This window comes from Hylobates moloch, unplaced genomic scaffold (genome assembly GCF_009828535.3).
Source record: "Hylobates moloch isolate HMO894 unplaced genomic scaffold, HMol_V3 SCAFFOLD_23, whole genome shotgun sequence".
NCBI lineage: Eukaryota > Metazoa > Chordata > Mammalia > Primates > Hylobatidae > Hylobates > Hylobates moloch.
In genome coordinates this window covers 30,514,608-30,539,950 of record NW_026652298.1, presented here as the reverse complement: position 1 = coordinate 30,539,950, position 25,343 = coordinate 30,514,608, and the positions used below count along the sequence as shown (strand labels likewise).

At 44.4% G+C, this 25,343-nt stretch overlaps 1 protein-coding gene across 2 annotated transcripts in view; it reads right to left on the bottom strand.

Moving 5' to 3' along the window:
- The window catches only part of ZC3H7A (zinc finger CCCH-type containing 7A), a 45,849-nt gene extending 21,178 nt beyond the window's left edge, over positions 1–24,671 (bottom strand). Inside the window, exons 1-9 of one of the 2 annotated variants that reach the window (XM_032145267.2) lie at positions 24,540–24,671; positions 9,762–9,863; positions 8,894–8,933; positions 6,638–6,835; positions 4,527–4,685; positions 4,242–4,322; positions 4,110–4,148; positions 2,777–2,810; positions 2,030–2,313 (exon numbers count right to left, since the gene is read on the bottom strand). In XM_032145267.2, coding sequence (XP_032001158.1) covers positions 2,030–2,313; positions 2,777–2,810; positions 4,110–4,148; positions 4,242–4,322; positions 4,527–4,685; positions 6,638–6,835; positions 8,894–8,933; positions 9,762–9,829 — 903 coding nt within the window. In that variant the 5' untranslated portion in view covers positions 9,830–9,863; positions 24,540–24,671. Of the gene's footprint in view, positions 1–2,029; positions 2,314–2,776; positions 2,811–4,109; positions 4,149–4,241; positions 4,323–4,526; positions 4,686–6,637; positions 6,836–8,893; positions 8,934–9,761; positions 9,864–9,941; positions 10,156–24,539 lie in introns of those variants that run through there. The other variant, XM_058434055.1, reaches the window with a different exon arrangement.
- Positions 24,672–25,343: the final 672 nt, after the last annotated feature.

Below are 25,343 nucleotides of genomic sequence, written 5' to 3'. Positions count from 1 at the left end.
ACATCAGCCTGGGCGACACAGTGAGACTCCCTCTCAAAAAAAAAGAATTTGCATCATTAAAGAGGAATTGTGGGATATATGTGGTGCAGCAGGAGGATAGGTTATCCAGAGACGGGAGCTGGAGAAGCCCATGAAGACTGAGACAACCTCTCTGGAGGTGTGAACTTACAAGTGGACAAGAACATACAACTCTAACTTCCCCAGGCCCCATCAAAGCTGCAGCTCACTGAAAGCTTCCATGCACCTTACGTTATGGTATCCTATGCTATCTATTAGGTTCTTAAAATAGCTCTCTCAGATACATCCTACTGTGATCACCATCATACAGATGAGGAAAATGATGTACTACGGTGAAGTAACTTGCCCAGTATCACAGAGCTGGAAAGAATCAAACCCAGCTCTGTCAGCCTTTTGCACACTGACACCATCTATTACACCACCCATGGAAAACAGCTCGGAATTTCTCCCTCTCATCACCATCATCCTGCCACTGCTGCTACTGATTTATTTTACTTTATGGGAGGGGTCAGAAAAGTCTTTTTTTTTTTTTTTGAGACAGAGTCTTGCTCTGTCACCCACGGTGGAGTGCAGTGGCATGATCTTGGTTCACTGCAATCTCCACCTCCCGGGCTCAAGTGATTCTCTTGCCTCAGCCACCCAAGTACCTGCGATTACAGATGTGCACCACCATGCCCAGCTAATTTTTGTAATTGTTGGTAGAGGCAGGGTTTTCCCATGTTGGCCAGGCTGGTCTCGAACTCCTGGTGATCTGCCCGCCTCAGCCTCCCAAAGTGCTGTGATTACAGGCGTGCATCACTGCACCCAGCAGAAAAGGCTTTCTATACAGGGATGGACACTAAGTATTTTAGGCTCTGTAGGCCACACAGTCCCTGTTGCAAGGACTCAACTATGCTGTTGCAGTGCAAAAGCAGCCACAGACAGCACATGAAATGAATAATCACTGATGTGTTCCAGTAAAACTTTACTTATGGACCCTGAAATTGGAATGTCGTATAATTTTATTGATTGACTGATTGAGACAGGGTCTCGCTGTGTTGCCCAGGCTAGAGTGCATGGCACAATCAGTGTTCACTGCAGCGTCAACCTCCTCGGCGCAAGTGATCCTCTCCCCTCAGCCTTCCAAGCAGTCGGACCACAGGCACGCACCACCAAGCCAGGCTGTTTTTAATTTTTCGTAGAGATGTGCCCTTGCTATGGTTACCCAGGCTAGTTTCATATAATCTCCATATGTCACAAGATACTATTCTCTTTTTGTTCTTCTCTCAACCATTTAAGAATTGTAAAAAATATTCTTAGTTTGCAAGCCATACGAAAACAGGTAATAGGCCAGATTTAGCCTCTGGGCTATAGATGGCTGAACTCTGCTTTAAAGTATGTGGTTGCTAGAGGATTATCTTTAAGAATAAGAAGTCCTGAGGCTGGACGTAGTGGCTCACACCTGTAATCCCAGCACTTTGGGAGGCCGAGGCAGGTGGATCACGAGGTCAAGGAGATCGAGACCATTCTGGCTAATGCAGTAAAACCCCATCTCTACTAAAAATACAAAAAAATTAGCCAGGCATGGTGGCGGGCACCTGTAGTCCCAGCTACTCAGAGCCGAGATTGCGCCACTGCACTCCAGCCTGGGCAACAGAGTGAGACTCTGTCTGAAAATAAATAAATAAATAAAAAGAATAAGAAGTCCTTAATCTATATAATTCATTTTTTCTTAAATATCAAATGCCTATTTTTTATCAGAATGTTATATTTGCCCTTTCCATAATATGAGATCCCAATATGAATTGGAAAAGAAATTGGCTAATTACTAGATAGCATTGTTTCTTTTTTTATTTCAAAATGATCAAATCAACCAGTTTCAGTAGAGAAGAACAAAAGTAACTTTCAAGGTTAAAAAAAAAAATCCAAATTCAGCCTATACGCAATACTGAAAAAGTCTATCAAGTTATATTACAATTTAAAAAAAGTTAACCCTGTCTTCAGAAGAAACTTGAGTAACACTGAAACTTACCATAACAGTTTCATTAGTTTCAGGTGCAGAATCAAGGAGGTCGTCTAGTTCATCTCCAAGGACCATATCCCCATCATCTAGAAAAGCTTCTGGCATAGTGAAGGGCATCTTTCCTCCATTTGCCAGCACTGCAGATGGCAGAGCACTCTCTTCCACTTGCAGTGGCAAAATAGAAGTTAAGGGCATAACAGGAACTGAGGCCAGCTCACTTCCAACTTCATGAGAAAAACTGGGTGCAGGTAAAGACACAACAGGAACTGCTTCTTGCCTTGGAGTTAATAAATCTGTAACACAGATGGAAATGTACTCAGTCACTTTCATTGTATTTACATAATAATAGCATTAATCCCCAATAATAGAGATATGAAGATGAAAATATGAAGGCAATTATAAAAATAATAAAATTGACAGTATAGTAAAGCAATTCCAAACAGATACAGTCACTTGTGAAAACTTATCCTTCTTTCACAAAATGCCTGTACCTTTTTTTGGGCACAGCTATCAGACAGCAGCAAGGCCACAGGGGGTGTCAGTGATTGCTTACTAACATTCAACACTTTTCAGTCACTCACTGGCACATCCAAAGGTACAAAGGCAGCGTTGGAAATTATTCTCACTTTAATATTAATACATTAATATGAATATAACCACACAGCGATATTATTTGACAACAATACATCATGTACAAAGACATCAGGTACAAAGCTGGCACTATTCAAATTGTTAAGATGATATGTGAAAACATACCCGGCTCAATATCTTCCACAGAATGGTTCAAAGCCTAGAAATTAAACCAAACAATGGGTCATAATATTTTCAGGACTCTAAGCCATAAAACAATCAGTAAAACTCACCCTAGGCCAGGCACAGCGGCTCACGCCTGTAATCCCAGCACCTGGGGAGGCCAAGACAGGCAGATCACGAGGTCAGGAGTTTGAGACCAGCCTGGCCAACATGGTGAAACCCTGTCTCTACTAAAAATACAAAAATCAGCCAGGCATGGCGGCAGGCATCTGTAATCCCAGCTACTCAGGAGGCTGACGCAAGAGAACTGCTTGAACCCGGGAGGTGGAGGCTGCAGTGAGCTGAGATAGCGCCACTGCATTCCAGCCTAGGTAACAGAGCAAGACTCCATCTTGGAAAAAAAAAAAAAAGAAAAAAACTCACCCTAAGAGAGCAATGCAGGTTTCCACAGAAATTCAACTCCCAATTAAGATCCAAGAAATGAATGGAACACGCAAACCTGTATACACGTGGTGTTAGGTGAGATCCTGGTCTAGCAGTGCTGCCACTTATTTCTTGTGGACCAGCATTTCTCAAAGCCTATTCAGCAGAATAATGGACTAATTTGGCCACCATTCATTGCCCGACTCACAATAGCCATTAGCATCCTATTAGCCCCAAGAAAATTTTAATTTTAAAATTAAAAAAAAAAACAATACAAAAACCTTTGTTAATTTTATCACAAATGACTCCCAAAACTAGTATTTGGCCCTGAACCACTCTTATTGCACTGAAACCTAACATCTATTAACATCCTATAAAATGCCCCACTGGAGCATTCAGGAAATGCTGGTTACAGCTAAAATGTATTACTTGAGTTGTAGATGTTCTTTTGTAAAGTGACTGGAAGTGGCCAGAAGAGGTGGCTCACGCCTGTAATCCCAGCATTTGGTGGGAGGCCAAGGCAGGAGGAACACTTGAGCTCAGGAGTTTGAGGCCAGCCTAGGCAACATGGTGAAACCCCATCGCTACAAAAAATTCAAAAATTTGCCAGGCATGGTGGTGTGTGCCTGTGGTCCCAGCTACTCAGGAGGCTGAGGTGGGAGGATCGCTTGAGCCCAGGAGGTGCAGGCTGCAGCGAGCCAAGATCAGGACACTGCACTCCAGCCTGGGCAACAGAACAAGACTCTGTCTCAAAAAAAATAAATACAGTGACAGGAAGCTATGGCCAATTATGTGTTTGAGGAATTAAAAATGTTCCAAAAATAAACACACACTAAAAATACTAAAAGCAGCATTGCTCCCATCCTTCCCTTTAAAAAAAAAATTATAATTTTGACAGAAAAAATAACTTTACCTTGGTAGCCCCATCCCCAGGAACTGATTTTAATGAGAGCTGAAATAAAATAAAGACACTAATTTAAAAACAGAACTGACTCCAAGTTATAAAACAAAATGAAAACACCTTATGGAGAGAACTCCAGCTTACCTCAGCTCTGACATATGCTTTTCTTATTTTAAATCCCAATTTCTGAGCTAGTTCTTGAGTTAGTTTTATTACATGCTCATCCTGAAAAAAATAAGTATATATAATTAACAAAGCGTTATATTTACTAACGGTGAAGAACAGACAAAACAGTGAAGTTCAGCTTCGTTAGCAATTATACCCAAATGAAGCAGGTTGATGGGTGCCTGGAAAATTTAACTCTTTAAATGCCATTTATTATGATGTAAATGGTTATGATGTAAACAAATAAAACTATAAATTCCGTACCTGAGGCACTGCTAAGGAGCACTTTGCTACAGCATCGTAAGCCTTTTTGTATCTTCCTAAATCACTTAAAGCCTTAGATTTCCGATACAGAGCTTTGCAGTTACTGGCATTTAAACTGAGGACTATATTGCAGTCCTCCAAAACTTTATCATGGAAACCCTGGTGTGTAAGACCAAAGAATAAAGTCAGCAATCAAACAATTCATTTCTTGCACTGAGGCCTTCCTGTAATAAAAACAAATTAATACCCCATCCTATTACCCTCCCTCTAAACTCCAAGTTAGCAGTATTACTTTTATTTTTTAAATTATTTTATGAAATTTCAAATACACAAAAGTAGAAAAAATATCATGAATACCCATGTACTCACCATCCAGGTCAGACAAATGCTAATATTTGGCCAGAAAGTCCCCAGATCTTCAAGAAATAAAGCTTTCCAGACCTAACTGACGTCCCCAGGTGTCCCTCTCCTATTCTCTCCTCTGTAGTTACCCTTTTCTGGAGCACATTAAGATGTCAAACAGAAACGTAACTCCAAACAGCTAACTGATATGGAATATATTACCCAAAACAAAATAAATAAACAATGAATGCTCTTTAACAAAGAGCTAGGTGACAACACGGATATTTTTCTTAAATTCATGGTTATATTTTACTGAGTATCCACAGTGAAAATTAAAAGCACTTCAGGCTGGGCACGGTGGCTCACGGTTGTAGTCCCAGCACTTTGGGAGGCCGAGGTGGGTGGATCACCTGAGGTCAGGAGTTCAAGACCAGCCTGGCCAACATGATAAAACCCCATCTCTACTAAAAATAAAAAAATTAGCCAGGCGTGGTGGCGGGTGCCTGTAATCCCAGCTACTCGGGAGGCTGAAGCAGGAAAATCACTTGAACCCAGGAGATGGAGGATACAGTAAGCCAAGATTGTGCCACTGCATTCCAGCCTGGGCAACAGAGTGAGACTCCATCTCAAAAATTTAAAAAAGGTGGCCAGGCGTGATGGCTCATGCCTGTAATCCCAGCACTTTGGGAAGCTGAGGCGGGCGGATAACCTGAGGTCAGGAGTTCGAGACCAGCCTGACCAACATGGAGACCGCCCTGGTCGCTACTAAAAATACAAAATTAGCCAGGTGTGGTGGTGCATGCCTGTAATCTCAGCTACTCGGGAGGCTGAGGCAGGAGAATCACTTGAACCCGGGAGGTGGAGGTTACAGTGAGCCGAGATCATGCCATTGCACTCCACCCTGGGAAACAAGAATGAAACTCTTGCCTCAAAAAAAAACAAAAGTTTTAAAAGGAAAAAAAAAAGAAAAAAAAAGCACTTCAAAAGCTTTTTAAGCTTAAAAATGTGAAAAGCTAGTGTGAATTCCTTTGAAGACTAATTACTATTTCATGATTTAAAAAAACACTCGTAAGAGTGTTTTTTACAAAGAGTGTTTTACAAGATTAACTGGATCTTGACTAAGATGTTAACTGTGAACATGGATACCTGAAAGACACACTGACCTATGAAAACCTGTATCTTCCCAAGATGACTTTTTTATAAGCAGACACACCTTTAAAAGCTGTACTCAAATGGGAATCGTCAAGGACCAGTAACTAAGAAACAAATTATTTCTTAAATCCCTAACCTTTTGTCCAAAGCTAATTTTTATTATTTTATTTTATTTTATTTTTTGAGACGGAGTCTTGCTCTGTCGCCCAGGCTGGAGTGCAGTGGCACAATCTCAACTCACTGCAACCTCCGCCTCCTGGGTTCAAGCAATTCTCCTGCCTCAGCCTCCCGGGCAGCTGGGACTACAGGAACGTGCCACCATGCCCAGTTAATTTTTTTATTTTTAGTAGAGACGGGGTTTCACCATATTGGCAAGGCTGGTCTCAAACTCCTGACCTCATGATCCACCCACCTTGGCCTCCCAAAGTGCTGGGTTTACAGGCATGAGCCACCGCACCCAGCCAATCCAAAGCTAATTTTTAGAAGCCTCACGCCACTCCAAAAGCAGGTAATATGACTTTCTTAAAAACTTAAGAAATTGACTTTTTATTAATGTACTAAGTCATTAAAAAAATTCTTTTCACTCTAGAAACATCATTTAAAAAATTACAACTCACCATATTAGAATAGCAGGCAATACGATTTATATATAGTTTTTCAATTATTTCTTTGGGGATTAAAATTTCTTCAGATTTTGCATAATCAGCTATATTCAAAGCTTCCGTGTACTGGCTTATCGAGTTGTTCCAATCACGTTCCCGATAAACGTCATTTCCTTCATTAAAAAGATTTCTCACGAGAGCACGCAAATATACCTAAAAAAAAAGTTATCACTTGAAGCCTTTTATCAAACAAGATACGGTATAAGTAAATTTTAATTTTTATACCTAAAACTTCACAGGAAACAATGTGACAGAACAGCAGCACTGCTCTAAGAAATTGTGAGATGCAGCCCAAGTCACTGCTATCTCAGCTAGGGATTGAATCTTGCTTGCTTTTTCAAGGGGAAATTCAATTTCTCACTATTAAGAAAAATGCAGCAAAAGAACCTTATAAATATTTGTTCACATCTCCAATTCTGTGCCCACTAGAGAAACCAAGTGGAAGCCCCAAGTCAAAGAGAATGAATAGTTTAAGGCTTTTGAGCAGTATTTCCAAAATGCCTTCCAAAAAGGCCATGATGAAAAATGTTTCTAGTGGTTTACTTTATAGCACCCATACACATTGGGTAGTGTGTGTGCATGTGTACACGTGCCTGGGTATGCATGCACATATATGTAAAATCTACCAATTTCTAGGTGGAAAATGGTATCGTTTTCTGGTTTTTGTTGTTTCTTTTTTTTTTTAATGGTATCCTCTTTGTATTTGCATGTCTTTACCAGTGAAGTTGAACAATTCCACATTTTTATGGTCCCCTTTTATTTCTTTTTCTGTAAATTGCTCAGGTCATTTACTGATTTGGGGGGAGGGGGATGTTAAACTTTTTTCTTATCAAGTAAGTATCTACATTCTTTTAGCATGTATGAAAGTTTGTCATTTTCCTTCATTATTTCTATCATGCTTTAATTTAGTTTTTTTTTTTTTTTTTTTTTTGAGACAGAGTCTCATTCTGGCACCCAGGCTGGAGTACAGTGGCACCATCTCGGCTCACTGCGACTTCACCTCCTGGGTTCAAGTGATTCTCGTGTCTTAGCCTCTCGAGTAGCTGGGATTACAGGCACCTGCCACCACAGTCGGCTAATTTTTGTATTTTTAGTAGAGACACGGTTTCGCCATGTTGCCCAGGCTGGTCTCAAACTCCTGGTCTCAAGTGATCCGCCCTCTTCAGCCTCCGAAAATGCTGGGATTACAGGTGTGAACCACCACACCTGGCCATACTTTAGTATTTTAAAAGCCCTTTTTCATCACAAGATCAGAAAAATATTCAACTTGTTTTGTCTCATTTTATGAATTCCTGTCTAAGCTGATAAAATTATTTTAAGACTGGACAGATCAACTATTAGCAATCAGTGTAACTCGTGACATGCCACTTAACATCTTTAGACCCCAGTTCCACATGTGCAAAATGAAACAACTGTTACAGTTTATTTTTGGCTCTAATACTTTTTTATTCTAAATCTGTTTGTAGAGAGCTAAGGAACAAGAGAGAAGAAAAGGAGAGGAGGGAGAGAGGCAGCAAGAAAGTGACATTTAGAAGCCTCAAAACCCTCAGAGGAAAAATAACACAGGTGAACCAATAGCTAGTAGAGACAAGAGTCTGCAGTCAAAGTCCCAATGAACTGGGCTTTCTCCCTGTGCCTAAACAGCAGATCACTAGTTCTTCCCTCTTGGTATCCACTCCCCCTTTGCTGCTGTCAGAACATCTCCTAACAGAAAAAGATGTTCCACACACTCTTTCTCAATAAATTCTGTCCCACTTATTTTTAATGACATGAGAAGTAATTTTCAAGGGGCTCAAAAGATAAATTAATTCTAAACCACACTAATAGAGGAAAGAAAATACAGGACAACTGTGCAAGTATGCAAAAAAAAAAAAAAAAAAGAAAAGAAAAAAGAAAAAAAGTCCTATATAGAAGGGGTTGGCAAACTTTTTCTGCAAATGCCCAGACAGAGTACATGTTTTAGGCTCCACGGGCCATATGGTCTCTGTCAAAACTACCATATGTTGCAAAAGCAGCCACAGATAATAAATACATAAACAAAGGAGTGTGGCTGTGTTCCAATAAAGCTTTATTTGCAAAAATAAAAATAAAAAAAAAAAGGACAGCAGGCCAGATTGGGCCCACAAGGCCATCATTTGCCAACCCCTGCAACAAATTACAGTTCACAAGCCACTTGCAGAGCTTTCAAGCAGACCTTCCCGGAGTCATTACCGCATATTGCTCCTGTGTTCCTGGATATGACAGCGGTGACCTAAGAAGAAGAAACAAATTAACTGTAATTATCAAGCTCCTTATTGGGACTTGTTCAGCCAGAAGTCATCTTAAATCTGTGGTTCCATTAGCTTGTCACTGATTCAAGGCATATTTCAAAGACTTCCTCCTCCTTTACTACCATTATTCACAGATGACTACAGTTACGGAAAAAAAAATATGTATATACATATATATATATATATATATATATATACTATTCCTTAGTATTTTTTAAGTACAACACGTTACTTTCAAACCTACTTCTATTTTTTAAAAACCCTAATTCTTCAACTGCCAAAAAAGAGGTTAAAAATAGTACAGAGCCACTAACAATATTTGATCCAATTTACTGCAGTATAGAGAGAAAGTCTCCTTCCCAGGAAGGAACAAAGAGGCCCTTCTGCCCGGACACGTCCATCCAAACCACAGCTGTCTCATCATTGACATGCTTCAAGAAGTCCAATTAAACACTGAGCTTCTGAACAGACACGTCTGATCACAGAAGCCCTCTGTGCCGCCAGATGTTCATTTTCAGTCACTTTCCACTCAGCAGCACTGTTCGTAGAACAAATTCAAATTCCTCAGTCTAACGTTTTGGGGGAGACTAACAATTGTAGCCCTAAAAGCCAGCAACATTAAGACTTGCTTCCGAATGCAAGAATGTTCAAATGGACAAAAGAAAAAAATATTGCTAGAATATGGAGTTTCTAACCCAAATTAACTGGACCCATTAAACATGACTAAAGAGTTCTCACTCTCCACAAAACATATATCCACACCAAAGAATTAGGACACGGCAAGAGCACAAGAACTCTGAAGCTCTTACTGTATAAACTGTAGTCCTTCCTTAATGTTCTGCTGCCTTTTTCTTCTCTCCTCGGACACACTGGACATGTTATCCCACACATTCACTTTCTAAATGAGCAATCTGGAAAGAAACAAGGCAAAAAAGCACATAAGGTACCAGGGCCCCTGGACTCCAATCAAAACACCCATAAATCCAGACCTTGTCACACAATCAGCTGTGGACACATCCATTTCTGACTTGACTCCAGGGTCCTGGACAGCAGGGACCCTACAGGAGTCATCTTTGTGGATCCCCTGTGGTCCAGCATGCCATAAGCACACCGTTTTCACATTCTTTTTTTTTTTTTTTTTGAGACAGAGCCTCGCTCCATTGCCCAGGCTGGAGTGCAGTGGCGCGATCTCGTGATCTCAGCTCACTGCAACCTCCGCCTACTGGGTTCAAGCAATTCTGTCTCAGCCTCCTGAGTGGCTGGGACTACAGACGCCTGCCACCACGCCTGGCTAATTTTTGTATTTTTAGGAGAGACGGGGTTTCACCTTATTGGTCAAGCTGGTCTCGAACTCCGACCTCAGGTGATCCCCCTACCTCGGCCTCCCAAAGTGTGGGATTATAGGTGTGAGCCACCGTGCCCAGCCAGTTTTCACATTCTTTAAGGCTGAATGGCCATGCAGACTTCGAATACCCTTCCTGAGCAGTCTCCAGGAAAAAGTCATGTCTCCCCTTCCTTTCCTCTTCCCTCTTTTGGCTTCAGGTTTTGTTTTTCCCCTGTCTACACGCACGTATAAGCTGTCCCTAGAACAGTTCCAGCCTTGTTTTGCTTCTGGAAGCTCTCCAGAAATAAAAGGGTTTCACATCCGCTTGCCTCCGAGGGAGTCTGACTTCCTTGTAAGCCAAGTTTAAACCTTATACATATTTTGTCCCACAAACTTCCAAAATGATTATTGTTGATACAACAGATAAAAGAATGATATAAAGTTACTTCTATTGGAATTTTCTGGATAATAAAATGTTATCTTCAATATACCACTTGCAAATGTCAACACGTATCATTCTGTTGGGCCCCACCTCCACTAATCAACGTTCACTGAGCAGTTCCCCAAGTTCAAGGAGAGACACAGAGAAGAGATCTGAGATAAAACACCTCCCAGTGGCCCAAACTAGAGTTTCTCAGGCTTGGCATTCTGGGCTAGCTAATTCCTTGCCTTGTGATTGCAGGATGTTGGCAGTATTTCTGCCTCTACCCACTATGCCTGTAGCACCTCACCCCAACCCCACTCACAACCAAAAATGTCTCCAGATATTGTTAAATGTCAGGGTGGGGAAAGCACAATCAGCCCCAGTTGAGAACAACTGAGACCTAAACTTAAGACAATATCTTACACATAAACCACGTATTTGGACCCAGGTGACAGGAAGGGAAATTCCACTCATGTTTCAAGTACATTGCTGAAATTTTTTAGTTTCATTATTGCTTGGCATTTGCAGTTTTATTTTTAAATCTCATTTTTTTCAAAGTATAAGGGTGAGATGGGACTTGGAATGTCCCAAATGCTGATAACTGGTACTAATCCCTTTCTTCTTTGAAACACTGTCAGTTCTCAATATTTTTGTCCTATAAAGTTGGTACTTTACTGAAGTGTTTACATGGGAAAGGATATGACATAGGGGACTTGCTTTAAAATACTCCAGCAACAACAAAAAAGGGGGGGTTGGGTGTGAGGTGGGGAGGAAACAGCAGAACGCTGATAACCAGGGGAAGGTGAGAAGTGCAGGGGATTCTTCAGTACTATTCTCTGGACTTTGTATGTGTTTGAAACATTACAAAATAAGAAGTTTAAGAAGTCCATGACACTAGAGTAAAATGGCACTATTTCTGGAATGTGCTTTTAAAACAGTTTAGCCAAAAGGGGGGTAGCTGGGTGGAAATAAGAATGCCAAAAATACGGATAATGGTTCCAGCTGGATGAGGGGCATGGAAGCTCATTCCACCCTTCTATCTACTTGGACATGCTGGCCCATGTCCTTAATAGAAATGCTTTTTAAAAAAAATTTATATATATATATTTTAATTTATAAATGTTTTTTAAAAATTTGTATGTACAAAGTAATTTAAGGAAGCACTATCTGTAGAAGAAAAAGATTTTTTAAATTTACTCAGGCCACTCATGGTAGCTCACACCTGTAATCCCATCACTTTGGGAGGCAAAGGCAGGAAGATCACCTGAGCCTAGGAGTTCAAGACCAACCTGGGCAACACAGGGAGACCCCCTATCTCTACAAAAAATTTTAAAAGAGGCCGGGCGCGGTGGCTCACGCCTGTAATCCAGCACTTTGAGAGGCCGAGGCGAGTGGATCATCTGAGGTCAGGAGTTCGAGACCAACCTGGCCAACATGGAGAAACCCCATCTCTACTGAAAATACAAAATTAGCTGGGCATGGTGGTGCATACCTGTAATCCCAGCTATTTGGGAGGCTGAGGCAGGAGAATCACTTGAACCTGGGAGGTGGAGGTTGCAGTGAGCCAAGATCGCGCCATTGCACTCCAGCCTGGGCAACAAGAGTAACACTCCGTCTCAAAAAAAAGAAAAAAAAAAAATTGGCAGGGCATGGTGGCTCATGCCTGTAATTCCAGCACTTTGGGAGGCTGAGGTGGGCAGATCACCTGAGGTCAGGAGTTCCAGACCAGCCTGGCCAACATGAGGAAACCCCATCTCTACTAAAAATACAAAATTAGCGGGGCGTGGTGGCACATGCCTATAATCCCAGCTACTCTGGAGGCTGGGGCAGGAGAATCGCTTGAACCCGGGAGGCAGAGGTTGCGGTGAGCCGAGATGGTGCCACTGCACTCCAGCCTGGGCAACAAGAATGAAATTCCGTCTCAAAATAAATAAATAAAAAATACGAAGATTAGCGAGGCATGGCTGCATGCACCTGTAGTCCCAGCTACTCAGGAGGCTGAGGTGGGAGGACTGATAAAGCCTGTGAGGTCGAGGTTGCAGTGAGCTGTAATCATCTCAGTGCACTCCAGCCTGGGTGAGAGACCTTGTCTCAAAAAAAAAAAAAAAAAAAGTAACCGAGTGTGGTGGTCCGTACCTGTAGTCCCAGCTACTCAGATGATGGAGGCAGAAGGATGACTTGAACCCATGAGGTCAGGGCTGTAGTGAGCTACGACTGTGCCACTGCACTCCTGCCTGGGCGAGAGAGTGAGACCCTGTCTCAAAAATTATATATTTTTTTAAAAACTAACCCAATGTCTATCAAAAAGGAAATGACTGAAGAAATTATAGGAAAAAAAAAAGATGAGGCATATAAGTATCCATATGACCCATTTTGTTTTGTTTTGTTTTGTTTTTGAGACAGAGTCTCACTCTGTCATGAAGGCTGGAATGCAGTGGCACAATCTCGGCTCACTGCAACCTCTGCCTCCCGGCTTCACGCCACTCTCCTGCCTCAGCCTCCCGAGTAGCTGCGACTACAGGCACCCGCCACCACGCCCGGCTACTTTTTTGTATTTTTAGTAGACACAGAGTTTCACCGTGTTAGCCAGGATGGTCTCGATCTCCTGACCTCATGATCTGCCTACCTCGGCCTCCCAAAGTGCTGGGATTACAGGCGTGAGCCACCGCGGCTGGCCGTTTTGTTTTTTTTTAAGTGACAGGTAGGTATATATATTGACATATGCTTGTGTAGACATAAAATAGTCCCAGATGTAATCACAGGAGACTACAGCAGTAGTAGAAGACCGAAGGCTGGAAAAGGGGTAGGACGAGTTCTTTTCAATCTATATGTTCAAAACTTTTGTTTTATTTGGAGCCACGTAAATGAATTATCTCTGTACAAAAATTAAACAAATTTTTTAAAGTTTATGTATCCTCTGAGCCCTTCCTTGGAAAGATGACTTAAGGGACCACCGGGCTTTTGTTTGTTTTAGCTAAAACAGGGCAATTTACTTAGAGTTTGAACTTTAGAGCTCAGAGGAACCCAGAGTAGTATTCAGGATGCCAGAGCAGTCAGACCAGAGGGAGGGAGCAAAAGAAAAGGATGCCTGAAACCAGGATGATGGCCACACAGTTCAGTGAATGATGTACCTTTCTCTCAGGCTCTATCTAGCCAAGGTGGGGAATTGGTTTGAGGTTGACTCAAAAAGTTAATCTGCTGGCTAAGAATGGACTCCTGGGTAGTGATATCTGCCAAGTTTATAGCCTTAAAGCTATTTTCCCCAGAAAGTGTTAGAGAACCTTGAACCTCAACCTTATACACCAAAGGCGTGTGGCAAAAAGCTGACACCACAAGTAAGTGATTGAAAGGAAATGGAAAATGGATACAGATGTTTTTAATGCACAAAATACACCCCTTTAGATGTTTATAGATCTAGGATCATAATATCAGGCAATATTTAAATATAATATGACAGAGTATTTCATGTTCAGTAGTTTTTTAAGTTTCCCCAAAAACTTTTATTTTGAAAGTTCTCAAACACACAGTAAAGTTTAAAAAAATTATAATACTGTACGCCCAAACCTACAATTAATATTTTGTGAGATCACATCTGCCCATCTTTATCTACCTGCTCATCCTTCTGTTCATTCATCAGTCCATCTTACTGTTTTAATAAATTTCAAAGTCAGCTGCAGATACCTAAACATCTCAGCACACACATCATTAACTAGAGATCAATATTTGTTTACAGTTTTGTTTTTTAAGGTAAAAACACACAAATCTTAATGTGAGTTTTGACAAACTCATGTGACCCAGAGCCCTATCAAGATATAGACCAGCACCTTGGGAGGCCAAGACAGGAGGATCATTTGAGCCCAGGAGTATGAAACCAGTCTGGGCAAGATGGAGAGACCCCATCTCTACAAAAAAATAAGCCAGGTGTGGTGGTACGTGCCTGTAGTCCTAGCTATTCAGGAGGCTAAGGCAAGAGGATTGCTTAAGCCCAGGTGTTGGAGGCTACAGTGAGCTGCCAACCGCGCCACTACACCCCAACCTGGGCAACAGAACAAGATCTTGTCTCTTAAAAAAAGAAAAGATATAGACTATTAACTGTCACTCTAGAAAGTTCCCTCATGCCCCTTCCCCAAACCACTATTGTAATTTCTTTTTTCCTCACCATTGATTAGTTTTACCTGTGAAATATCTCCCCCCAACACACACCCCTTTGTTGTTTGTTTTTTGGTTTTTTTTTTGAGACAAGGTCTTACCCTGTCATCCAGGCTGGAGTAGAGTGGTGTGATCACAGCTCATTGCAACCTCAAACTTCCGGTCTCAAGCAATTCTCCCTCATCAGCCTCCTGAGTAGCTGAGACTACAAGTGTGCCACAATGCCCAGCTAATTTTTTTAATTCCACAGGGATTAAAAGCACAGGGACTGGCCAGGCACAGTGGCTCACGTCTGTAATCCCAGTACTTTGGGAGGCCAAGGTGGGCAGATCACCTGAGGTCAGGAGTTCGAGACCAGCCTGCCCAATGTGACGAAACCCCGTCTCTACTAAAAATACAAACATTAGCCGGGCATGGTGGCAGGCGCCTGTAATCCCAGCTACTCAGAAGGCTGAGGCAGGAGAATCGTTTGAACCCAGAAGGCGGAGGTTGCACTGAGCCAAGATCACGCCATTGCACTCCAGCCTGGGGGACAAAAGCAAGACTTCATTTCCAAAGAGAAAAAAAAAAAGCACAGGGATTACAGGTGTAAGCCCCCTCATCCAGCCCTGTACTCCTTTTTTTAAAGAAAGAAAAAGACGTTTAAAACGATACCATCTTATTTTTGGATCCTGTTAAAATCTAGCCTCAATTTTAAAGAAAGAAAGAATTTATAACAGTCTCTTTTCTTACTCAGCCTCAGCAGCACTCCCTCCTAGGGGCCCCTCCCTTCAACTTCCACCTCACAGCCCTGGCTATGTTTGTCCCCACCTCACAGGCCACTCTGTCTCCTGCAGGCTGAGGCTCCATCTCCACAGACCTCTCACCTTGAGAGCCCTGAGGACCCATTCTTGAGTCCCCAAGCCATACTCTCCCATAGAGGTCCTCCCTCCACCAGATGTCAAATGCCCTCATCTGGGGCACCATGACAACTCTCACGTCCATCCCCAGGCAAAGCCTCTGGCCTGTTTGACAGTTCCATTAGAATTTCTCACAGACATCCTAAACTGTTCATTTTAACATGACAGTGAAAAGGAATGTCTCCTTCCCATCCTATCACTTAGGCACCCATTTGCCCTTCCGCCCATTTGCCCTCCTGGAGGGCCACCAACCACTGTTACCAGTCTCAGAAAAGTCCTGACAAATATATTGTTTTCTTTCTTTTTTTCTGAGACGCAGTCTCCCTCTGTTGCCCAGGCTGGAGTGTAGTGGCGTGATCTCAGCTCACTACAACCTCCACCTCCTGGGTTCAAGCGATTATCCTGCCTCAGCTGTCCCGAGTAGCTGGGATTACAGGTACGCGCCACCACACCCAGCTAATTTTTGTATTTTTAGTAGAGATGGGGTTTCACCATGTTGGTCAGGCTGGTCTCGAACTCCTGACCTCGTGATCTGCCTGCCTCAGCCTCCCAAAGTGCTGGGATTACAGGCGTGAGCCACCGAAAAAGATATTCTATAGAACGATTCTGTATCTTGATTATGGGAGTGGTTACATGAATTTATGCATGGGATAAAACTGCATAATACTACACACACACACACACACACACACACACACACACACACACACACACGAGTGCTGGTTAAAACCCAGTGAGGCCCGTAGTTTGGTATTATACTAATGTCAATTTCCTAGCTGTGACAGTGTGCTACAGTTATATGTCACCATTGAAAGAAGAGGGGGTGAAGGGTTCATGGGACTCTATGTACTACTTTTGCAACTTCCTGTGAGTCTATAATTATTTCAAAATAAAAAGTTAAAAGTATTCTGTGTATATGTTTGTTTTTGTTTTTTTTTTTTTTTGAGATGAACTCTCACTCTGTCACCCAGGCTGGAGTGAAATGGCACAATCTCAGCTCACTGCAACCTCCACTTCCCAGGTTCAAGCAATTCTTCTGCCTCAGCCTCCCAAGTAGCTGGGATTACAGGCGCATGTCACCACACCTGGCTAATTTTTGTATTTTTGTAGAGACGGGGTTTCACCATGTTGGCCAGGCTGGTCTTGAACTCCTGACCTCAGGTGATCGGCCTGCCTCAGCCTCCCAGAGTGCTGGAATTACAGGCGTGAGCCACCGCACCCGGCCGTGTATATGTTCTTTTTTATTCAAACTGGAGCTACCAGTAAATTCTGTACCCCACTGTCTTTATGTAGTATCTAATCAGTGTGTTCATTTTCAGCACACACAGTGTTCTATGATATGGTTGTACCATAATTTTACCAGGCCTCTGGTGATGCACCTTCTGGTTGTTTCCAATCTTTAAAGGTCACCATGTACACGGGGCATTTCATACACATCTAAGTATCCCTTTAAAGAACTTTTATAGGATAGGCCGGCCATGGTGGCTCACACCTGTAATCCCAGCACTCTGGGAGGCAGAGGCAGGCAGATCACTTGAGGTCAGGAGTTCCAGACCAGCCCGGCCAACATGGTGAAACCCCGTGTCTACTAAAAATACAAAAATTAACCGGTGTGGTGGCATACACCTGTAATCCCAGCTACTCGAGAGGCTAAGGCAGGAGAATCGCTGGAAACCAGGAGGTGGAGGCTGCAGTGAGCAGAGATCATGCCACTGCATTCCACCTGAACCATACAGTGAGACTCCATCTCAAAAAAAAAAAAAAAGAATTTCTAAAGGATAAAGGGCATATGTATTTGTTTATTTTGCCAGCTATTGCCACAATACACCAAATGATTCTCCCACCAACAATGCACAGGATTCCTGGTTCACCGCTTCACCCAGGCATTATCAAATGTGTGAATCTTTGTTAACCAAAAAAGTGAGAAACGGTGTGGCAACGTGATGAGGCCATGTTTGTTTTAATCTATCATTAGCAAGGCTCAGCATCCTTTCAGATTTAAGAATCATCTGTACCTCCTTGTCTGTGAATTGTGCGCTCATACCCTCTGCTCATTTTTCTTCCAGGCTGAGCTTTACTTATTTACGGAAGTTCTTTATATGTTGAGGAAAATAGTCCTTTCTGATGTTATTGGTATTTTTTCCAATTTGATGTCAATCTTTTGACTTTGGTTATTTTTGACAGCAAAGGTTTGTTGTTGTTGTTGTTGTTGTTGTTTGAGATGGAGTTTCACTCTTATTGCCCAGGCTGGAGTACAATGGCACGATCTTGGCTCACTGCAACCTCCGCCTCCCAGGTTCAAGCGATTCTTCTGCCTCAGCCTCCCGAGTAGCTGCGATTACAGGCACACGCCAAAATGCCCGGCTAATTTTATATTTTTAGTAGAGACAGGGTTTCTCCATGTTGGTCCAGCTGGTCTTGAACTCCCGACCTCAGGTGATCTGCCCACCTCGGTCTCTCCCAGGAGGTAGAGGCTGCAGTGAGCCAAGATCGTGCCACTGCACTCCAGCCTGGGCCACAGAGCGACATTCTGCCTCAAAAATAAATAGATAAATAAAATAAGTAAAAAATAAAAATAAAAATCAGCCCAGACTGGTGACACCTGCTTGTATGTACTCTCAGCTACTCAGAGGCTGAGGGAGGAAGATAGCTTAACCCCAGGCGTTCAAGGCTCAGTAAGCTATAATCACACCACTGCACTCCAGCCTGGGGTACAGAGCAAGACCCCGTCTCTAAAATAAATTTTTTAAAACACACACACATACACACACACACACACACACACACACACACACATATACACACACACACACCCCAATTCTTGCACTCTGCTTAAGACCCTTCAGCGGTTGCTTGGGACGCTGGATGAAGCCTTGCCTCCGTATGGTGACCTAGCAGACCCCCGTCCCCAAGCCACGCAGCTCCTCCCTCCCCCAGCTTCACACATGAGGCTCCCGTCACACTGACCTTTTAAGAGCTCCCAGAACAAGTCAGGCACTCCATGCTTCTAAGTCACTGTATTGTTCCCTCTGCCCAAAATACACTTCCCAGCTCTTCACAGAGCTGGCTCCTTTTCATCCATCCAGAAGTGGGCTTAAATAACACTGTTAGGGATCTTCCCTTGCCACCCTAAATTGCTGCCTCACCCCAGTCTCACCCCTCTTACTCACTTCAGCAGGTACCTGGTACTTCTTACCCTTCATTGTAAGAACAAGATCTGGATCCAGCTCAACAAATACTTGAACAAAGAATGAAGTAAGCAACCCAGCGTAAAAAGAATGCCTCATACAAAGTTCAGAGGCCCAGGAGATAGAAGCTGGTAAAACCGTTCACAAGAAGCAAGCATGAAGAAGGAGGGCACGCAGTAGGAAATGACTGCATGCAAACAGAGCTGGCTATAGTGGGGCTCGGCCTCCAACCCTTTGGGGGAACAAGGTGGGAAGTGAAGTAATACAGTGGGAACTGGCTGGAGATAGCGATGGAAAAAAACCTGAAACCATAAGGGACTCCTCAAGATATACAATGACAAGTTTCACTGATCCCCTCTCCTCCTAAATAAAAAAGAATTCCAGGGAAGAAGGCACTTTGTTTTTTTGTTTTGTCTTTGAGACAGTGTCTCCCTGTGTTGCCCAGGCTGCAGTACAGTGGCACAATCATAGCTCACTGCAGCCTCAACCTCCTGAGCTCAATCTTCCCACCTCAGCCTCCCAAGTAGCTGGGACTACAAGCACATGCCACTATACCTGAATAATTTTTGTATTTTTTGTAGAGACAGAGTCCCACTATATTGCCCAGGCTGTTCTCAAACTTGCGGGCTCAAGCAATGCACCCACCTTAGCCTCCCAAAGTATTGGGATTACAGGCGTGACCCATGCCTGGCCCAAGGAGAGACACTTCGAACAGTTCATTTTAAAGCAAGAAACTCAATTAAATAGGAATTTCATTAAATTAACTGAACTCCTACAAACTGGAATATCATCTCTCTGGGATCAGCTGATTTAAAATTTGTTACTAATCTTGAAGTTATGTAAGATCTCAAGGTATCCTGGATCTTCGGAATTCCCTTACTAATTACTCAGTGCCTCGTAGGTTAAACTCATTATCCCAAAGTCTAGCACAATGTTGGTAACTAGACAAATAAATCCACATCCATGAGCTTTTGACCTTACATGGTAACTTTAGAAACTAGTTCTCATTAACAGAAGACATCAAGGTAAGGGAAATGTGACTGCAACATACTGAGACAGAAATAGTAGCTCTTACTGGATGCCAGGCACTGTTCTACATGCTTTATACGTATTAAGTCATTTAATCCTCCTGCTAACCTTAAGTGACAGGTACTATAAAGAAACTGAAATACAGATAAGTGACGCAGCTGGCCCAGGATTACAGCTAGGAAGTAGCAGAGCTCGATTTCAAAGGCAGACAGCCTGGCTCCAAGCCTGAGTGCCTATCCACCTGGCTCTTCTACATATTACGTGCCAAAGACGCCTGGAAGGGAGTGAGCATCTGTCTAGGGTGGCCCTGGGCTGGGCTCTGAAAGACAAATATGGCTCTGATGAACAGGTGGGCACTTTAAAGCCATTCAGGAGAAATGAAAGAAACACACGCATGCGTGTGCACATGTGTACACAAAAAGATATGCTCAACAGACGTCATTTAATGCAACTCAGACAAAGCAGAGGGCTTTCACAGGAATGCAGTAGGCCAGGAGTCAGGACATCACTCCAGGAAAAATCTTTCAAGGGTATATGCTCCACCCAGAACATAATGTATTTAAATACAAATAATATTAAAACAGCCTTACTTACAAGATGTACTAACACAGGACCAAAGTGTCCCAGTGCATGCAGTGCAGAGGTCACCTAGCACAGCATTTGTACTTTTGCCTAAAAAGGTATCCCTACATTTCAAGTGAAAAATTACAGGCTGGGTGCAGTGGCTCATGCCTGTCTGTAATCCCAACATTTTGGGAGGCTGAGGTGGGAGGATCGCTACAGGCCCGGAGTTTGAGACCAGGCTGGGCAACACAGGTGACCCCATCTCTATAAAAATGTTTAAAAAATTAAATGGGCATGGTGGTGTACACCTGTAGTGCCAGCTACTCGGGAGACTGAGGCAGAAGGACTGCTTGAGGCCAGGAGTTTGAGGTCGCAGCAAACTATGACTATGCCACTATACTCCAACCTGGGTGTCAGAGCAAGATCCTATCTCAAAATAAAAAAGGGGTGGGGGGGGAGGAAAAATGATACATTCCAGTCCATATTCAATTCTATCCCTAGACTGAAGCCTGTCTGTGTAATATTAATAGCTTTAAAACAAAATCTGCAAAGTAGTTAAAGTATCATTATTGTCATCCTTGTTTGGCAACAGTGTATCAACTGGCTCTTGCAACAATTACAAAAGCACCTGGGGCACAAGGCAAGCCTCGGGAGGCTGCAAACCCAGATAACACATTAAAGATGTTGAAGCTCCTACTGGATATTTTATGAAACAGTTTCTCCCTTTTACTGAAAAGGAAAACTTCATGAGAGACGGTATGCCAAACAACAGCAGGAAGGTAATGTTACATTTTGGCTGGAGTTCTTCCCCCTACAGGAACTATTCACTTTGAAATTGCTGTCAGATTTCAGATTCAGTAAGATACAAAGTCTGTGAAGAGCCTGAAGAGCCTCCCTCTGCGAAGAGGCTCCGCCTGCCAAGAGCCTCCCTCGGCACCCAAGCCCTGCTAAGTGGTGGTTCCCAGGAACGTCTCATCTTATCTATGACCTCCGTATGAAGAACTCAACAGGAATATTTCATGTAAAACCTTCATGATAAATGATTTGCCTGGGAACACTCATACCACCATGATGTGCCCAAGACCGCCAGCCGATGAAGTCTTCCCAACCAAGTGCTGACACCTAACCCCAACACACTCTCACCTTACCAAACGTGCCAGATTAATGTCCTGCTCCAAATTCAGGCCTTTTCAGAAAACATAAAGCTTCCCGCTATTTGTGAAAAAGTAACCTCATTGCTTTACATAAACAAAAATCACCTCATTTAATATGCCTTTTGCGTACATGTAAATTAAAACATGTTATCACTAGCAGTAATTTTTAAACTTCCAGATTAATACTTTAATACTTCTCTCCTCCTTAAAAATTACGTAAAATTTCTTCTTGATTTGCCAACATCTCACACTTTAAGTAATTTTCATAAAGATTCTGGAGAAAAATATTTTCACTAGAAAAAAAAAACTTTAAGACGTTATCTAGAAGACAAAAGTCTGCTCACATCATACTGTCTCTAGAAAGCCCTTTCTAGGGTATCTGTGGCAACAGGATACAGACATCTTTTGTTTCTTTCTTCCTTTACTGAAATGCTCAAAACTTTCCAACAGTCACTCTCACCATCCCTAGAGTTGAGAGTTTCTATAATTGATTCTCTTCCACTTACAATGACAATTTAACCCACCCCAATTGGCAGGTTTTAAAATCAGTCAAAATTAAGAATTGTGGAACAATGTGGCTGACAAACCACCATTCTTAATTGCAAAAACTGACAGAATCTGGGGAATGGGAAGGGAAGAAGGTGCAGGTCTGTGTAAAACCCCCAACCAAAAGTCACAGTAACATGAAGAAAGGCAGGAATTCTCCACTTAATTTGGATGGCAGAAAATCAATGGGCTCTTTGCAGAATAGACACATGCACACACACAAACACACACACGCACAAATATTGATACTATTCAGCCTCAATAACTCATGACCTCATTCTGAGCCAAACCTCATACAACTATTTGTAGCCTCCAGCATACAGCGGATAGGGAAAATTTTTCAACAGGGAAAATACTGTCCATTAACTTGAATTATTCTGCAAATTAGGACAAGACCCCATTGTGCAATTCAGTTCAGTAGTTTGGCTCAGGATGAGAAGGAAGAGGTAGTGGATTTTTTGAGAGCCTTAAGGGAAGGAGGCCACAAGCCATCAGAGAAGCAGGAAAGATAAACAGATAGACATGTGTTCTCAGGGCCACCACCCATTCAGATGCCCCAGCTGAGCACTGTCCAGTCAAAATATTATACAAAATATATTATACAAAATGAGCCATACGTGTCATTGTATGTATGTATGCATGTATGTAGAGAGGGAGTCTCACTCTGTTGCCCAGGGAGGAGTGCAGTGGCGCAATCTCGGCTCACCGCAACCTCTGCCTCCTGGTTCAAGCGATTCTCTTGCCTCAGCCTCCCCAGTAGCTGGGATTACAGGCGCCTGCCACCACACCTGGCTAGTTTTTGTATTTTTACTAGAGACGGGGTTTCACCATGCTGGCCAGGCTGGTCTCGAATTACTGACCTCAGGTGATCCACACACCTCGGCCTTCCAAAGTGCTGGGATTACAGACGTGAGCCACCCCGCCCGGCCCATATATGTCATTTTAAATTTCCAAATAGCCACACTAAAAAGAGGGAAAAAGAAAAGCAGTGAGATTAACTTTTGCTTTTTTATTTGTTTGTTTTGAGACACTGTCCAAGGCTAGAGCACAAAGGCACAATCTCATCTCACCGAAGCCTCAATCTTCTGGGCTCAAGGGATTCTCCCGCCCCAGCCTCCAGAGTAGCAGATTCTCCCACCTTAGCTTCCCGAGTAGCTGACTACAGGCGTGCGCCACCACGCCCGGTTAATTTTTTGTATTTTTTGTGGAGACAGGGGTCTCACTATGTTGCCCAGGCTGGTCTTGAACTCCTGCACTCAAACGATCCTCCTGCCTCAGCCTCCCGAAGTTTTGGGATGACAGGCATGAGCCACTGCATCCTGCCAAGATTAATTTTAATGATCTACTTTCGTTAATCCAATTTGTCCCAAACATGACCATCTTAACACGCATTTAAGTGTAAAAGATTACCAATGACATCTTTTACGTTCTTTCTTATCCTAAGTCTTTAAAATCAGATGTACGTTTCACAGCTGGGACCACAACTCAAACTGGTCCCATTTCGTGGGCTCCATCGTCCCAAGCGGCCGGGGTTCAGTGGCCACCGTACTGGGCATCGTAAGGTCCCTGGTGGCTCAATACCGAACACCGGCAATTCCTTTTCATCCCTAGACAGGTGGGGACAGGAAAATACCCGACTCCTGGCAAATCCATCCAGTGCCGACTCAGGCGCGACCTCGGAGGCCCCGGCCGGGCCTCAGGCGGCCCCACCCCTGCGCTGCCCAGGCCTGACCGGAAGCCCCGCTAATGGGAACTGACAGGTCCCGGTCCCGGTCTTCCCGGGCGGCGCCCCCGCCTCCGCGGACCCCAAGGCCTCTCCCCGCCCGGCCCAGGGCTGCACCCCGCGCGGAAAAATAAAAAAATGAGAAAGGGGGGTAAAAAAGAGGGATGAGCCCCAAATTAATGCGCCAAGCTCTCTGCCGGTATCCTTCCCGCCCCCAAGCCCAAGACGCTGAATCGGGGTCCCCGCGATCACCAGAGCAGGCAGAAATAACGAAAAAAAAATTTTTTTTTAGTGAAATCACCAAAAAGGAGACATTTTGGCGAGGAATGGCAGGCAGAAGTGGGTCACGTTATTCTCGGTGGGGGAAGGGGACGGCGCGCCCACCCGTCCCTCCGCGCGCACAGGCCCCGGTCCCGCTCCTCTCAGGGTCCTCTCGAGTCCGCGGGCCCCGGACCCGCCGCCCCTCCCCCGCCCCGCCCGCCGTCCGTTAACGGCCGCGCGCGAGCACGAGGCGGCGACGCGCGCACGCGCGCGGGGGCGCGGGCGCGCGCGTCTCTTTCACCCCGGCGGCGCCCCCCTACCCCTACCTGTGGGGACTACGCGCCGGCCGGCGGCGGAAGGCAGGCGGAGGCGGGCGGCGGCTGGCGGGAGGCGGAGGCGGCGGCGGCGGGGCCTGGGTGCTCGCTCTCAGCTCTCCCTCGGTTAGCGGCGGCGGCGGCGGCGGCGGCTCGGCTGCGCCCGCGGCGGCGCCCTCTAGCGGCGGGAGGCCGCGCTTGCCGCCCGGGAGACGCCGCCATTGGCTGCGCCGGAGCTACGGGCTGGGGGCGGTGGCGCCACGTCTGACTGGGGGCAGGGACCTGGGCGCGCCGTTCAATCCGGAGCCCCGGCGTCGACGCACCGCCCACTGGGTGAGCCAATGGGAAGGCCACGTTGCGCACTGGACGCGCTTGGACTCAAGACAGATTAACCAGCACCTGGGTTTTCTGGGGCCTCGCCTGGGCCGCGGCCTGAGCAGAAGCGCTGGGAGGTAGAACAGCGTCCAGCGGGGAGAGGAGCTAGAGTCGGCATCGGGAAACCCACCCTGGAGCCTGCTTAGCTTGACGAGCCCTCAACCGGGGCGCCCTACTCTGCGAAGAGTAACTCTGCCTCTTCAGAACGGTGATTGTCCTCATTCCTACACCTGAGGAACGGGGGCGCGGAGCCCCACGGCAGCCGGGGATCCAAAGACAGCCTCCCTCCAGTTCCATCTGCCGGCTCTTGGAAGGCCTGGATCCCTGTCCTTCAGGGCCCAGCCCAAATGCCGCCTCGTCCACCTGCATTTTACGGCCAGCTGCCCCGCTGCGGGCACGGCTTCTTGTAAAATGCTCAGCTCAGCACTGGGCGAGGTGGGG